The sequence below is a fragment of the Haemaphysalis longicornis genome, unplaced genomic scaffold (genome assembly GCF_048455015.1).
Source record: "Haemaphysalis longicornis isolate Haplotype H1 unplaced genomic scaffold, Haemaphysalis longicornis Haplotype H1 scaffold_1, whole genome shotgun sequence".
NCBI lineage: Eukaryota > Metazoa > Arthropoda > Arachnida > Ixodida > Ixodidae > Haemaphysalis > Haemaphysalis longicornis.
In genome coordinates, this window is record NW_027526203.1 from 96631555 (window position 1) to 96648099 (window position 16545).

Sequence of the window (16545 nt, forward strand, 5' to 3'; positions counted from 1 at the left end):
CATCTCAATCCTCGCCGCTCTCCGCTGACCACAACATCTTGTCCTCGGTGCCGTCAAGCGCGTTCGCGACTTCTGAGCGAACGTTCAACCATGGTCGATGGGATCGTGGCCCACGCCTCGCACGCCCATCCCGCGAGCTTCTCCAGAGGCGCACGCTTCAGCCGACCGCTCGTTTTAAACGCGTGAGAGCCGCTTCTGCCATTGCTGTTATCAAGCGCGCAAGTGGAACGATTTGACGATTTGTGTGAACGCCGATAGAAAAGCTTAGGCGCCTATGCTTCCTGCGTCCGAAAAATCGTTGCTAAAAGTAGCTTTGGCGCCATCTTGATATGGCGATGGCGATGGGTGGGAAAAAAATTCCGCTGTTTCGGCAGTTTCGCTTTCGTATCCCATTCTAACACGCATGCGATTTTTCGACCTATTTTTCCGGAAAAAAAGTGCGCGTTAGAATCGGGTAATTACGGTAATTAGAAGAGAACATGATGGGCCTTGGGAACTGCAGACTACGCAAAATATTTCATGGTTCTGTCTGGCGAGTGGCAAAATATCTTCAGACGCAAGGTAGGGTACCGAAATGGAAAACTAGAAATCGCATTTTTGAGGCCCCGGAACCGGTTCGGAACGGTTCCTTCGATTCGTTCCGGTTCGGGTTCAGTTCCAAAATGGCGGCAAAAATACGGTTCCGGTTCAGTTCCGGTTCCGGGCGAAAATTCGGGTTCGGTTCCGGTTTTTGGTTCGGTTCCGGTTCCGGTTCGACACCCTGGGTCTATGACTGCGTAGTACCGACCCTTTACTTGTAGTCCGCCCGAGTCCAGAAGTCGCTGACGAGGCTCCGCTGCTTCGCGAAACCGCTCGCAAAAATGTGTGCCCGGCTGCGACCGCGATTTCCCACTGCGGAGATAGTGATTGCCATAGTTTGGTTTTACGTTTTACATTAAAAACCTTGGCCGATATTGATCCCTTATTACCGAAATTACCCTACGTAACTCTTCTTCTGCACGAAACCGACCTTTTATTTTCTACAGGCGAGCCGATCGCCCACGCATGTGCAGTTTGCAGCTCTGGGGTACGGGCGTCGCCGAAGAGCACGGCCGAGGCGTCGAAAGCCAAAATACGGATTGCATTAGCGCTAGTGTGGAGTTGCATGGGCTTCATGAATGTTACTGAGTTAGAGAGCCGCATTCATTGCGGCGCGAATATTGCCAGGGTACAGTTTTTGCTTCTCGATCGATTCCGGGCGTCGCGTCGGGCAACCGGTCGGGCGACCGGTTTTGTTGGTGTCTTCGGTCGGCGAGCCAGTCACACTACACGGACTTTCTATCGGTCGACGTGTTTCTGTCGCCGTCGGCGTAGTGTGACAACACGGTCTGGGAACTCGGCAGTTGGCCGGTGGTTTGGCAACTCGTCGGCGTCGCCGTCGCGTCGTCGTCGCAGTCATGTCGGCCTAGTGTTAACGCTCCTTAGGTCTTAAGCTTCAGGTTTCGAACGCTTGCTCTAGTGGGCCGCAGAAACTTGTAAACCGCACCATAAGGACTGTTGCGACGAGGTGTCATGAGCTGCGATATACCATGGCTTCTACGAGTTTGAAGATTAAGTCGTCCCGACATCAGGACGGTCATAGCAGACGCACGTTCGAGCAGGATTCTTTCGCTACTTTGGTGACCACAGGAAGTACATCGCCATGCTTGCCATGAAGGCGGTGCTTGTTCGTTATAACACACACTTTTGTTCTTTTACAGTGGTAGAGAGACGTTTCTCTTTGACGAGACTCGTGCTCGGAGGAAAGAGACGTTGTCTGGAAGCCAGCTCGTTTAAAAAGCTGCTTTTGCCTAAGTGCAATTTACGTTGTTTTCTCATGGGGCCAGTAAACATAAAGGTTGCCATAATTTGGGTTCATCACGGAGTAGAGGTAGGAGAGCGCGCGCAATACTCACGCACACTTCTCGGCGTGCACGTACTGCTCGAAGGGGTAGACGTTGAGCAGCGCCAGCACTTTGCCTCGAGTGTTGTTGGCCCAGTAAGGTGCCAACACCTCCTGCTTTACCGGGCATGCGTTCCTGGAAAGCAAGGGCAGCAGAGTTGTACACGCTGCGGCCTGAACACCTTTGAGTGAACAAAAAACAACACTTGCCTATCAAAATTGAGTAGAATGAGTTCAAATTTGTTTGTACTCCCCCGAGCTACACCTAATATGCGCCGATAACTCAAGGTGCACTCGCTTCAGTTTTCGCTTCAGACAGAAAAATAGCCGCAGTGGTCGGAAGGCCATTGAGCTCCCGCGGCTGTACGCATAGCTAATTCGAATGTACAGTGCGCAGCATGGTTGTTAGTGACAGTCGAGTGGCTGACTCCCAACACACGGAGTAAAAAACACCATTTCTGTATTTTTCCTAGATTCAGCCTTCGCCTGTGCCTCCGTCCCTCATTTGGCGGTGAGAAGCACTGTCTGAGTTTCTAGGCCGGGATACACAACTGAGGACCTTCCTCAGGGCCATCTTACGATTTTAGATGCGACTGCATCTCATTCACTCGCCTTGTCCCTCCATACGGCATTGTTGTTGTCCTTCCACACCCCTCCCCCATTCTCCTCGCCGCGCGAGCTGCGCTCTCCGCCGCTCACCCTCTCTCCTCTCCGATAGTGAACACTCTCCGGCGAGGGGCATTGGATTGGATTCGATTGGCTTGGCTTGGCTTGGCTTGGACTGTATTCGATTGGATTGGATTGGATTTGGATTGGATTGGATTAAAGTGGATTGTGTTGGATTGTGTTGCGTCATAGCCAGGCCACGTTGCGTCATAGCCGCGGTCGTTCCAGCTACGGCGTTCCGATTTCGGGCACGTGCATAGACTTGATCTTTGCTGCAAATTGCACGGTGGTCCTGTTATTCACCATCCACTACCCGTACACTTCAGCGCCCACAAGGCCGTCATCGTTAACGTTACGCCGCGTGTTAAATAAAGAATACATCATACGCGTTCCTCACACGGTTCACGCAATTAGAGAATCAACCCAACGAAAACACCAAGTGAACCCCCAAGATGCGTTGCATCTCCACAGGGTTCCCCTCGCGGGAAGGTGGAGTAATTTTTGTTACATTGCCGTCGTTGCGTCATTGTCATGCCAGTCTCATGCGGCGGCTAGCACCCGGCGTCATCCAGGCTTGCGCGTGGGCTTGCACGTATGCTTATGCCACGTGAGAAGCACCTGCCTTCGTCGTCGTCGTCGTCGTCGTTGTGTATCGACCCGCGCACCACCCACGTGTGCGCTGAAGACGATGACAAAGAATCTGTCAAGCCATTCATTAAGAATCCAAAGTGGAGACGGCCACCAGACCAGCTGACGAAGAAGTGGAGGTGTACCGTGGCGAGGACGCGCTACAAGAGGATTTTCCCTAAGCGGATGTGTCGTCAGAAGACGACGACGGAAGGGATGACGGTGATTGCTACTGAATAAAACTGTATGGCCTTTGCATTTTAGTGCCGTCTAAAACGGCTTTGCACTGCTGTAGTACGGCTGCTCCCTCTCTCCTCGAATCCGTTGTCACTGTGCGAAGAAGTTAGGCCGACGCCCAGCCTTTCTGTTTCTCCAGCCTTGCACCACTAGTGGCAGCTGTGCCCATTTTTAGCGGCGAAGCACCTTAGGGGCTCAGGCTATCAGCGTCTCTGGTAGTCTCATATATTCGCGGTACTAAAACACCGGCACACTCCTTTTCCAACGCCTCGCGATACTTCTTAGAATGCTGCGGCGTGTGACATGAAGACAACTTATGGCCAGTATCTCTCTTATTTAATTGCTTAAATCCGGTTCAACCCAGAGACGGCCTCAGCAAGCGTGCGATTGCTCCGTCCACCAGCACTTCTCCTGCGCCAAAACAGCGCGCGCCATGAGGCAACAGGGAGACTCGCAATCTTTGAATAGACGTACACACTGCACGATTCGCCCCTCCACATTTTTCACGTTAGTGGAGCCCGCCGAGGTGACCAGATATATTTGATAATTTCTCCCATCAGCATTTCTAGTTGTTTGCAACAGCTTCGCTTGGCATCCACTTTCGCATGCGGGGGGAGGGGGGGGGGGTGGTGGCGACCATTTTTTTAGTGCACAAAATACGTGTTTCCCGGTATTTTTGTATTTTGAGAAGGTCCAGGTACCTTTGTCTGTCCAAAGATTGCGTTAAATGTCGAAAGAACTACAAACCACGGGAGAAGAAAATATTATTTGAGTTGTTTTTCCTGAGCAAGGCTGGGCATCAAACGGCAACCAGCTCTGCTGTTTAAAAAAGCTGAAATTAGTAGATGCGCCCTACGATGTACACGGGGTGCTGTTGGGCCACCCTTTGTCTTAATAAAATTATGCTGCCAGGACGATAAGCTTACTTATTGTAAAATTGTAAAATTACGTCTCACAAATTACCTCAGTGGGAAGTACTGCGGCTCAGGATATCCAACAGTTGCTTAATAAACCTATTGATACTTAACCAAAGAAAGTCAGCCTTATGATTTATGCAGATGATATTTGCATTTGGGCACCTGGTGTAACCTCTGTGCACTATAGTTAAGGCCTAAAAAAAGCAGAGTGCCATTAACTGTCCACTGCGATACAGGAAACCAGAAGGTCCCTACTCCAAAAGGTGCTGCATGGCCCGCATTGCTAAGCGCCGCCGGCATCATGTGCCTTATCAATCAACGGATAAGAAAATCTTTATCAGAAAATGCTTATGTTTCGCATTTTACCTGTCACACAGACCTGTGATATGGCCCTGAAGTGGAATCACAAAAAGGAAGCTTTAGCTGTAGTGTGCCTTTTAAATTTTTTATTGCGACAAACGACGGGGAGCACCTATTCGATTCATGCTACATCTCTGCAATGCGCTGTTCATCGGCACCCTACGTTATATTTTACCAGTTATGTCCACATCTTGTGATGCCAATACACAGTGCATAAAATCAAGGTCTTGGAGTATGCTTGAAATTTTTCGATTCGCTTCTTCACAGGCGTCCATCCCACTTGCTAGGTTACCCCTTAGAATATTAGGTGGACATGAAGATATTCAGAGTACAGCTCGAGCAATACGCACGGCTTGCCGCTTAGCACCTTGCAAGTCTGCCCAGCAACATTGCTCAATCCCTACTTTAAGAAGGAGGGCCGGGTCAGGACCGTACACATTTGTTGCCACAGTACAGACAATAGACGTTTCATCGGCTACCTCCTTAGAGTTTGGCTGAACATCTGATTCACCTGATTTTTTCAGCAATACAGAAGAAAAACAAATTGCTACCGTCACTTTTTTACAACTATACTTGCTTTATGTATTGAACATTCTAGCGCCTTTATGGACATCCCGAAGAAACTTTCTTGTGAGAACTTTAGTTGGGAGAAGTGTTTACAAACGGCTACTGATTCCCATAGAGAAACGGCGAAGAGCCCTTTATGTTGAGGCTCAAATGCCTCAGACTGTTCAACATGCTCTGCGTTATGCCCTCAGGTTCATCGCCGACAGCAGCACATTAGCGATGTCGGCGGCTGACTAGACTCTTTTTCGTTAAACGAGGTGAAAATTCTTAGAGACTGGTCACGACTATCATCATCAGGAAGGGAACTCGCAGCGATCCTTGATTGTTGAAGATTTACTGCCCTGCGCGACCTTCTTGTGAATCCAGGCTATTAGGGGTGAAAAGCTTGTCCGTGTGGCTGTCATGTTTTAGCACGCAATATATGCTTTCTCTCTAACAGGTGTGGTTATTTCAGACCGCACGTACTCACACTCCTTTCCTTGGCGGTTGGTCAGCGCTTGATGCCGACGGGTCGTCGTCCTCCTCGCCGGTCCCACCATTGGCGTTGGCGGGCCGCCCGACGTCCGGAGCGCCATGCCGCTCTGGAGGCTCGATGCTGTTGCTGTCAAGTAGGCCGATCAACGGCTCAGCGGTCGCCGCCGTGCTGCTGGCGAGGCTTGTGGCGTATGCATGCAGTGGCTCTGGCTCGTGCGTGAACGGCTCCCCGGCTGCGTACGAGGGCTCGAATTCGTCGGCAGCGGCCGTTGTTGTCGTGTCACTAGATGTTTGCTGAATAGAGGCAGACGGGTACCACGGCGTTTTCAGAATCTCTATGTGACACTTAAAATGTTCGGAGCGGAGTTTTATTACAAGGTTATGTATACACTTCTTGCAACGTTCATGGCGTTACTTGACTTAGTAGCAATTTTTATGCTTGATTACACGCGCTAAAGCCTCAGGCGACTTCTTTCCTTTTTTTTTTCATTCTTTATTAGATTGTTAAAATACATTAAAGTTAGTATACATACAAGGATCCCATAGTCAGCAGGCTGCAACGGGCCCCTTGAATAATTATTGCAAAATAAAAATTACAGAGAAAGCGACAAAACCACACAAACCGTAACTCAAAAGAGTGAACAGGGCTTAGGGAGCACTCAAGTACAATAAGAAAAAGCCAAAACTAGGTTTAACAAAATGTAGAGCAAAAATAAGTGTTACACATTAGAAGCACAATCGTAATTCAAAGGTAAAAAACGGTTGGCAGCAAAAACAACACATGAAGCAAAACAAGACACTTGCACTGTGCACTAAATCTAGCTCAAAACTCAAGAAACTTGTGTAATGAAATAAACAGTACCATAGCAATGCAGGATATAAAAACATGACGTTCATCTATTCAACAAAAAAAATTAGCATGTGTATGAAGGAAAAGAATTACCATAAAGACTACCCCAGAATGATATCGCTTAAAAGCGGATTTCATTTGACCATAGTACGGACCACCGACAATAAGTAATTTTCGTTGGCTGCGAATCTGGCGGAGTTTTCATTTTTAATAGTTGTCTGTCAATAAATTGGTACGATAAATTATAACACGCAGTTGAAACAAAGACATGGTTATATTATAATAGAATAAATTTTTAACCTCTAAGACATTATTCTGTTGAAGGAAAAAACAAGCGTTATCACGGAATAAGCTGTTAGTAATGGTACTGTCACGGAACACAAAGCTGGGCCCACTTTGACCCGACTGAAGTTCGAACTGATGCAATTGGCTACGGCATAGGAGCCATTTTGGCTCAACAGCAAGGCGGTCATGAGCGAACAATCGCTTACCCCAGTTAGAGTGAACTCCCCAGTCGTCTCCTGTATCCGTCTGAACGCCAGTGCTCAATAAGAGAGTGTGAGTGTCTTGCCCTTGTGTGAGCTGTGGGTAAATTCCGCCCTTACCTATAAGGTAGCCACTTAACGTTGTGACTGATCACCACGCTCTATGTTTGCTTCCGTCCCTAAAAAATCCAATCGGGCGCCTGGGTCGATGGGTGCTGCGCCTTCACGGTCGCCTACAAGTCAGGCCGGCTCCACACAGATGCGTACTGCTTGTCTTGCCGTCCGGAAAATCCACCGACGAATAGCGACGAAGACTCCGAAACCTGCGTGCTTGCAATTTCTGACTTCCGCCACATAGCCGCCAAACAAGGCACCGACACTTCATTACGCTCGATAATTGACCGTCTCTAGGCCCACTCACGTCACCCGATCCAAAGTGCATTTGTTCTACACAACGGGCTGTTACAATGTCGAAGCAACCGACCAGACGGCCTCACTTATTCCTCGTTGTTTCTGAACACCTGAGGCTCGATGTCCTCCATCAGCTTCACGACAGACCTAGGGCTGGTCACTTGGCAGTGGCTTGCACTTACGACCGCGTCCGTCGCCATTTCTTTTGGCCTGGCTTTTATCGCACCGTTCGCTGCGACGTTGAATCCTTCGACCTGTGCCAACGCCGGAAACACCCCCGGTCCTCCCCGCCCGTCAGCTTCAACCACTGGAGGTACCACTCGGGCCATTTTGTCGCGCTGGCTTGGACGTTCCTTGACGTTTTCCTTTGTCAACATCGGGAATTCGCTGTATTGCAGTAGCTACAGATTACGGGAGTCGTTAGGCCATCACGCGAGTGCTCCCGACTGCCTGCGCCACGGACGTTGCCGACTTTCTTCTGCAGGACGTGATCCTGAATCACGTTGCACCCCGACAGCTACTCACGCATCGTGGCCGCTCCGTCCTCTCTGGCGTCATCAACGGTCTTCTTCGATCCTGTTCTGTCAAACACAAAATAACCACCGCCTACCATCCCCAAACCAATGTACTTAGAGAAAGGCTGACTGAACAAGACGCTCACCTGTAAACTATGAATATATGCATCATCCGATCACCGTGACTCTTGATTACGTGGCATTCCTTTACAAGTTTTAGCGGCACGATACTGCCGGTTACTTGCTGGTTTACGTTTTATTCTGCCGAGAGCCGAGATTGCCTATGGACACCCTGTTTACCGAATCAACTGCACCATCCCCTGAGGCCCGCCAAGTCGCTCCTGCAAGGCTCTCTGCACCGCAGGCTGTTCGAAACGCCCGCAACGATGACCCCCAGCGTCTGGCCCACTTCTGTCCTGGTTCTCTTGTTTTGGTGTGGTACCCTTCACGGGGTGTCGGGCTCTCTGGAAGGTTCTCTCGGTACGTTGGTCCTTATTGCATCATTCGCCCAGTTACTGACGTGACATACCAAGTTGTTCGTGTTGCGACCCCACCTTCAAGTGGTACCCTGCCGGCTGGTATCGTCCACGTCGTACGCCTCAAACCATACTACTCTAGAGGCCCTGCTACAACCGATCCTCCTGAATGTCGCTGATACCGAGATGGTGCTTAAACTGCCGGAGGGCTAATGTAACATTCCCTTCTGAAGGAGGAATCGCAGACGACGTGGACCGTAGAACGCGTAGGGTGAGCGCTCGTGAACGACGATGAAGGGACGCTCGGTGCTCGGTTCGGCCAGCCATTTGCGCGACTACCTTTCATCAGTTTCCCATCTTGTAAATCCATTAAATACATCTAAATCGTCACATGACGTGTCCGCGTCGCCTTGAAACGTTCTTGCTGGAGTGTGCGGATCGATCGGCCCCATCTTGGCCTCAGCTTCACACCACCTCGTACTGGACGCGATCGTCCATGTTACGTTGGCCATGTCGGGCAGGCCTAGCCCCGCCGCGACCCCAGCTCCACCACATGCCCCGACTCGCACCCCCTTCCTGTGGGACGCCGATCGAGACCTTCCGAGAACAGCCGTGACTAGACCAACCGCGGATGTGTCCCCAGCCCTCACGCCCAACGTAGCTACGACAACCTTCGACGTTTCGTCGCCGCTGAAGACATCGGTTTAGCGAGGCCAGACATCACCAAGCACGTCGCCCGTCATCCGTGGCGGCAAGCAATTGCTCACTGTATATTTCCATCACATGGCCCATCCGCATCACAATCGTCACCTCGCCGCGGCTTCGGCCGGGACGGTCGCCCGCTACCGGGGGTAATGTCATGGGACACAAAGGCGGGCGATGGCACACACTGCTTGGGCTGAAACAGGAGGCGACCAAGACGACGAAGAACTGGCTGGGTCCTGGCGGACGCTATCTTATGGCCGCCACTTAAACACTGTAAATAGATAGTCCATCATTCTTCGCCATGGTTCGTGTCATATGTGCTGTCACAAGGTTACAATACGAACAGCCAGATTTTGAGAATGTTGTAACGAGTCTAGATGAAAATCATAAGTGTTATCCCTTTCAACAATACCATAACTGATATGACTATGTACGAAAGCAAAATAGAGACAGAAGGATTTGGCGTGAAAAAATGGGCGGGATTTTGAGTGCTCGAATGCCAATAGCCGTCTTATTTGTAGGGTAATCAATGTGTTTAGGGAATTTTAGATGCAGGTCGATGAGCACTCCAAAAAAAGGACACTCACATGAAGTTATGGTGTTCAAACACAGTGAAATTGTTGGAACATACGATACCCGCTTCTGGGATGGTCTAAAAATCGTGAATTTGGTTTTTGACGGATTGATTATTAGGTTGGTGATGAAGCATCATTTATTTTCTTTACTGAAAAGAATATTTAGGTTAGCCGTAAGAATGGACAAAGATTTATCAGCCGAGTGGCTGTGGCTAAGAGAGGAGAAATTTCCGAGGCTAAGAGGTAGCCACAGAAGACACTGCTGTAGCTAAGAGACAAAAACATTTATTCCAACATACACAGATTGGCCAGAGTTCCTATTAGGTATTTCCCGCGTCTGTTGAAAGGGCTATGTGGCCAAACACACCTGCTTTCCTAAAATGCCTTTTCATCGACAGCGCCTTCTTCGCCTTCGTGCCTTGCGTTCGGGGGTGGGGGGTGTCTCTGAGTCACAAACAGCGCAGGAACGAGACGAAAGGAAGATCACACAAACACGGCGCTGCTCAGCAAGGACAAGGATTCGCCATTCTATTCATCCGATCCGGCCTGTTAGGATTGCGGGTAACAGCTCCACCATCAATTGCTGTATGAACGAAGTCCACCAAAGTTAGCTTGTTACGGTAGAGCTGGCAATTGTGCCAGTTGGTGTGCGGAACATATATGCTTTTGAAACGGCGTTATGCGATCAGACAACAAGGCAGGTTGCTCACCTGCACTGAATGATCTCATGACGCCATGTCACAAGCAGAAACACACACACCGAGAATAATAAAAGTAAAACGAGAAGAACGCAACAAAGGTGAATAAAGAATAGTGAGCCTTATTTGTGAAAGCGGGGTGACGTGGCGCTGCAGACGATATACGTTCCGACACCAGATGATTAGTATTGACAGCGATGAGCCACGGGAATGCTTTGCTATGATTCTTAGAAGCTCGTGCGTAACCATTTGTGGCCACCATAAACTATCAACAAAGAAGGTTTTCTGATTATCTGCTACCTCATTTGTCTCCTCTCTTTCCGTTAATCGCTATCGCGCGCTTCGTTTTGCATATCCCAGGTGGCGCCATTGTTCCAAGATAGGCTTGCATTTGAAGAATGGCCGTCATTTTCCCATAGGCGGAAATCGTTTTTTATTTATTTTCAAAATAAAAATACTAGTACCGCTGTAATTACCGGTGCCAAATAAAATAAGCCACAGAATGCGACCTCCGTGTTAAATGTAACTGATTAATGCGGGCTTCTGGGCAAGTTGGTATTGCACTGGTGACGAGTACAGCGTAAAAGCTCCGAAAAGCATTCTGAGCTTAGTGAAGCGACTTGCCCCGCGCAAAAACGGAAAAAGGGCTAAAGCATCAACCACAAGAACGCGTTTGTCGCGTGCGCCGAAAATGTGGTGTATGTGGTCGCAAATACGTAGGCCAGATGTCACGATGTTTGAAGATGCGATTACGCGAGCATCTACGAAACGTGAATATTGGGCCCACAGGACAGCTCGGTGAACATTGCCGAATATGCAAATGCACGCCTCGCTTTAATGAAACTGTGACCATAGCAAACCACAAGAACCAGCTCGTAAGAGAAATCATTGAGGCGGCTGAAATGGTGGTGCCCATCGGTGACGCTTGCATAAGCATGCCGTCGGAGGTTTGTCGGCTGAAAAATTACATATCTTCCTTATCAGTAATTCCAAATCGCTGCCACCTGCTTTCTGCGTTATTATTATTATTTAAAGCGATGAGTCTTCATTTTTTTATGTTTCTTGATTTAATGCTTTCATTTTCAGTAGTATGGACCGGTCCCTTTTCAAACATTCTTTCACTTTCGCTGTGCGGTTGAATTGAGTGAGCGAGAGAGCGAGCGACCGACCGGCCGACCGATCGACCGACCGACCGACCGACAGACAGACAGACGACAGACAGACAGACAGACAGACAGACAGACAGATAGACAGACAGAAAAAAGTTTTTTAATCCAGGAACCACAGGAAATACTCCCGCCCTTCCGAGCACAACAAAACAGCCCAGCTTCACTGACCTAACGTCGCGAACGCTGATGCTACCGAGTGACAGTGCCTGGCTTTCCTTCATCGCAAGGCTAAGCTTCATAGAACTTCTTAAAACCAGCAGATGGAGTCCAGTTCAGGCCAATTCATTTTTGCCGTGTTACACTTCAGTTTTTATTTCTTAATTTGAAAGAGTGTCACGGGGGGGGGGGGGGGGGGGGGGCGAGGTGGTGGTGCTGCGAGCGCTTTTTGTTTTTTGTAACGGCGAATGTTTTATTTGCTATCACAAAATCAAGCAGCCATGTATTTAACATCGAAGCTGTTATCCTCTCGTTGGTGGGCAAATTTCGTGCTGTGAATAAAGAAACCCCAGACAGGACCCAGCAGTTCACGCCCTAGGCGCCGAGCGCATGCGTACGGGTCATCCCGCATGCAGCATAGAGCTCAGTATTCGTGTAAAGAAAAACTGCAAAACAAGCATCGAAAGCGCATGCTGGATGCTGACGTCGGGTAACATCGGGAACCCCTCCTCCCCCCACTGGCATGTGTTCTGGGGCCGTATTCTCGACTGCACAAATTGCCTGCAATTCGCCCATGTTTTTTTGCGCAAGCACGACGTAAGCAATCAGTGACGTGATGCACCTATAGCTATGACGATATGCAGTGTAATTTGACGAGTCACTCATAAAGACCGCTACCAAGGTATCAAATATTGTGCAAGAAAGGTATAAGAACATTTGGCATGTACTACAAAAATTAAGACGGTAGCTGAGGCTGACAAGAAAAAAATCACGCCATATCCACGGAATGAATGATGATAAGTGGGGCGAAGCTCGAGAGGGAGAGATCATCGGTAACCGTAACTCTCCCTTGAAAGTTCGCCCATTACATCATTAAGAAAGACGTAAGACTGTGCGTACATTGTACAAATCAACTTTTATTTTCGGAGTCAATGCTCCCAGGCCAAGACCTGGTGAAAGACCCCGCGCCATCGAGGACTACCCCGCACTTCCACCACAATTTGTCACGTAGGATGGGACACAACGGTAAAGAAAGAACTTTTATTTAGGGCGAACTTGCCCGAACGAGAGGAAACGAGCAAAGGTCCTTGCGTCTCGTTCGATCTCCGAGAACGACTGCCTGCGGTCATGGCGTGATCTCTTGCGTGATCTCCCCCTCGCAGTGCACGTGCGCTCGCGCCTCCGTTGGCGAACACAGACAAGCTCGCGCTGCGGGTGCCGAGTTTGCGTTGCCGGTTGCAGCCGGTTCTTGCGCGTGCAACGCGACCCACTTTGCGACATCTCCGAAAGCATGCGGCGATCACGTACCACGAGACACAAGGGATGGACAGACCCATGGCTTTAGGAGCTTCGCCCCTAAAACACATTTCTGGAGGTCAAATTTGGCGTCAACACCACAAGGCGATCGGATCGAGTAACGTTGATCCAAAAGCGAGCGAAAGGCGGATGTCAAGCTAAAGAACATCACACAATTTTTTTACGGTATCTATTTATTTCTTTCAATCGCTTTTTGTAACATAGGTGGGCTGTCTGCTTCAATGCAAGCTTTGTTGCATTATCACCTTCCCTGCCGCCACCGCCGCCACGCCATCGTCTGCTGCTATGTTATAAGTTTATGGCGTGATCACAGAAAAAGACGGCCTCGACCATCGCTTCTATGACACATCAGAGCAGCGAAGCGCTACGCCTGATAACCGCGGAACGCACCGATGTCGCCGATTCACTCATTCGTCAAGCTCAACTTCAATCAGCGCTGCAATGAACCAAATTGTCACTTTTCTTTGTTATTTTTTGCTTGAGTTCAATCATGTGACCCAACAGCTTACTAGGACGAGTATGGACAAATGCCATGCATTGGGTTCTCTTTGTCATGGAGAGGCTTGTACTGCCCTCTCAGGTTGTGGTTACGCCAAACAAATAACGTTTATTTTATTGCCAAACATAAAAGCAAAATACTGCACGTTATTTATATGCTCCATGATCGCTGACTTGGAAGCAGTTGATACTATAATTTGTTTCGGTGGGAAACATGCTTTAAACAGCGCGCATGCGAAACTGCGCCTGCCGCAAATTGCCGCACATTTCGTGGCGCCGTAAGCCGGGGCAATTTTTTGCCCTATTTTTCTTGTATTTTGCGACAAAAACAGCCGCCATTTTCAAGCTGTTACGTATCATTACGTCACTTTTACGCAGGCTGAAACTGCCAATGCATGACGTAATCGTTCCCGCCAACTGTTTAAATTACGTCACGCCTTCTCAGACAATCACGGGGGTGTGTGTATTACAAGCAGTATTGTTGTTGAATAGCAAAGATAGGCTTACGTTGTCATGTTCGCTGCATTTATTCTGGTTTTTCATTGCCGGCCAAGAATTATGCGCCTTTAGTAACAAGAAATAAGGCAAACTTTGTAACTGGTGTCCGTAGACGACCTGAAACGTCAAAATGACGTGAGCACACACAACCGCTTTGTCAACCGGAAGCACGTGACCAAAATTGAAAGCCAATCAGAAAAGACTTCCGGCAAATTGCCAGAATTGCCGGCAATTTGTGCACTCAAGAATAGGGCCCCTGGTAAAGTTTGGGTTTGCAGCTGCTCTCAAAAAGAGAGGGGCGGCTGCCGTCATCGTTCGATGGCTGGCGCATGCGTCAAGCTAGCAAGGACCCAGCAATTCTCGCCCAAGACGCTGAGTCCATGAGTGAGCACCCAACATTTGCAGCCAGCGAAGCCGAGTGCAAGCGACTAGCCCGCCAACACAACGAGGAACATTTCATACACTGACCCATCCGCCTTTATAGTGGTCACGGTGTAAGATGCACTTTTAGGCGTGGACACAGCAGCCCAAAAATCGGTCAAATAATGTTTGTGGCGCCGCGCGTAGACCTTTGAATAAAAGGACATCTGGTGGCTGAACTCCTAACTGAGCTTTGCAGCATCCTAGGCTTCCAGTTTCTTGACCAATGACTGTCCGGAGCAACGTGGTTCGCTGGCACCAGCGGCATGCGTGTAAAACGACGTTGTTCGTGTGAGCTCACCGTGTAAGCTCACACAATGCGACCTTAACGCGTAATTTATTGCATTGTTAAAACAGCTGCGAGAGTTCGGGCGTCCTAAGTTCATTTCGACGCGCGGGCATCTCCTCTGAATATTGGACACCGGCAGTGACTTTGACAACATCGCCTTGTCTCCGCTACTTAGTGCGTGAACTTACCCCGGTAGTGCAACGTCATTTACGAGGAACAAACATCAACGTACACGCCACTAGCTCAATCCATTTCACAAACTTGGCTAATTTTCTTGTATATCGGGGCGTTGTTCCGACAGCGGACGCTTTCTTTTTTCCGCTGCTTGCACTGAGCAGCTGGGGGCTGCAGCCAAAGGGTGAAATCAACGGCACTGCATCGCTTGCGAGCGCGCACCTCTTCGACATTCAGTAGCAGTTCTCGAAGCTCCGTAAAGTACCTGTCGCGCAACCGCCCTCTCAGAAAAAAATTTACACCATCTTCCCGCGAGGGGAACCATTGGGTAGATGCAACGCATGGGGGATGCCGTTGCGTTTCCGTTATGTTAGCGATGTCAGCATGTGGATTTCTGTTGTTGTGTATCCTATTTACGCAGCATGTTCACCCCCGATGCGTCGCATCTACCCCATGGTTCCCGTCGCGGGAAGATGGTGTAAATTTTTAACCAAACGCAAGCTGCGCGCTAACGCACAGCTGGCACGGCGACGGGAGCGAGCGCAGCCGAGCGCAAGCTGCGCGCTGACCGCGCTGACGCACAGATGGCGCTGCGGTGAGAGCGGCGGAGCGCGCAGCTGCCGCGGTGAGGAGAATGGGGGAGGGATGCGGACTACGCCGCGACATCGACGCGGGACAAGGCGAGTTAAAGAGATGCGTTGCATCTAAAATGCTGACTGCAAGTAGCACCATTTTCTGCTGCGGATGGCTAAAGGGTACGCATTCAATAGTATGGGATCACAGGGAACGTTACATAATGTTGCGTTTTCTTTCAAGCCGTTCAAGTACGTCCTCAATAAGGCATTTGCTCCCCCTTTTTTTTGTTCCGCAAGCATGCAATCTCACTTGAGTGAATGCTCAACGGCTACCGCGGCACACATCCCATTCGGTTCAGTATTTGAAAACAGATGCCCAGAGCACGTAGAAACACTGGGGTGAACGCAAAGGCTCTCGAATGGCTTTCTTCAAGTTATCGTCTGCACCACGGGACAGCTGAACCGGCCAAGCCGCGGCAAGAAGACATTGAGCAGACGGCCGGTTACGGAAGCTGCCAAGAAGACCCGACAAGGAGCCTAAAGAAATTACACCATCTTCCCGTGGGGAACCATGAGGAGGATGCGAAGTATCATAGCTGTTCCGTGTAAGTTCCATTTTGTTGTCGTTATGTTGTTTCATTTATCGGAGCATGAATGGGAACGAAGTGTGAACTCCCGTGTAGAGACAGAGAAATGTAGAGAAATGTAGAGACAGCGAGGAGACCGACACCGACGTTACCTGATCGAACACCTCCTGGTTCTCGTCTTTCTTAATTGCGTGCTCACGCTCATACCCCGCTGCCCGCCCTCTTCGTCCTCTTCTCTGGTTGAGCTGCAAGGCGCGTGGCGCTTACCGCCACAGCTTTCCCACGGGAAATTCAACATCCCTATCTAAAGTTTTCAGTTAGTCCTTTCCGTTGACGTTCAGCTTCGCGTGCCTTCGTTGTATCAGTAGCTTCTTGACG

At 49.5% G+C, this 16545-nt stretch overlaps 1 protein-coding gene across 2 annotated transcripts in view; it reads right to left on the bottom strand.

Annotated features, from left to right (window-relative positions):
• Positions 1 to 16545, bottom strand: part of Spz4 (Spaetzle domain-containing protein 4) — a 253324-nt gene that overhangs the window by 32906 nt on the left and 203873 nt on the right. The window contains exons 5-6 of one of the 2 annotated variants that reach the window (XM_077706035.1): positions 5765 to 6063; positions 1939 to 2057 (exon numbers count right to left, since the gene is read on the bottom strand). In XM_077706035.1, the coding sequence (XP_077562161.1) occupies positions 1939 to 2057; positions 5765 to 6063 (418 nt within the window). Of the gene's footprint in view, positions 1 to 1934; positions 2058 to 5764; positions 6064 to 16545 lie in introns of both variants that reach the window. The other variant, XM_077706028.1, reaches the window with a different exon arrangement.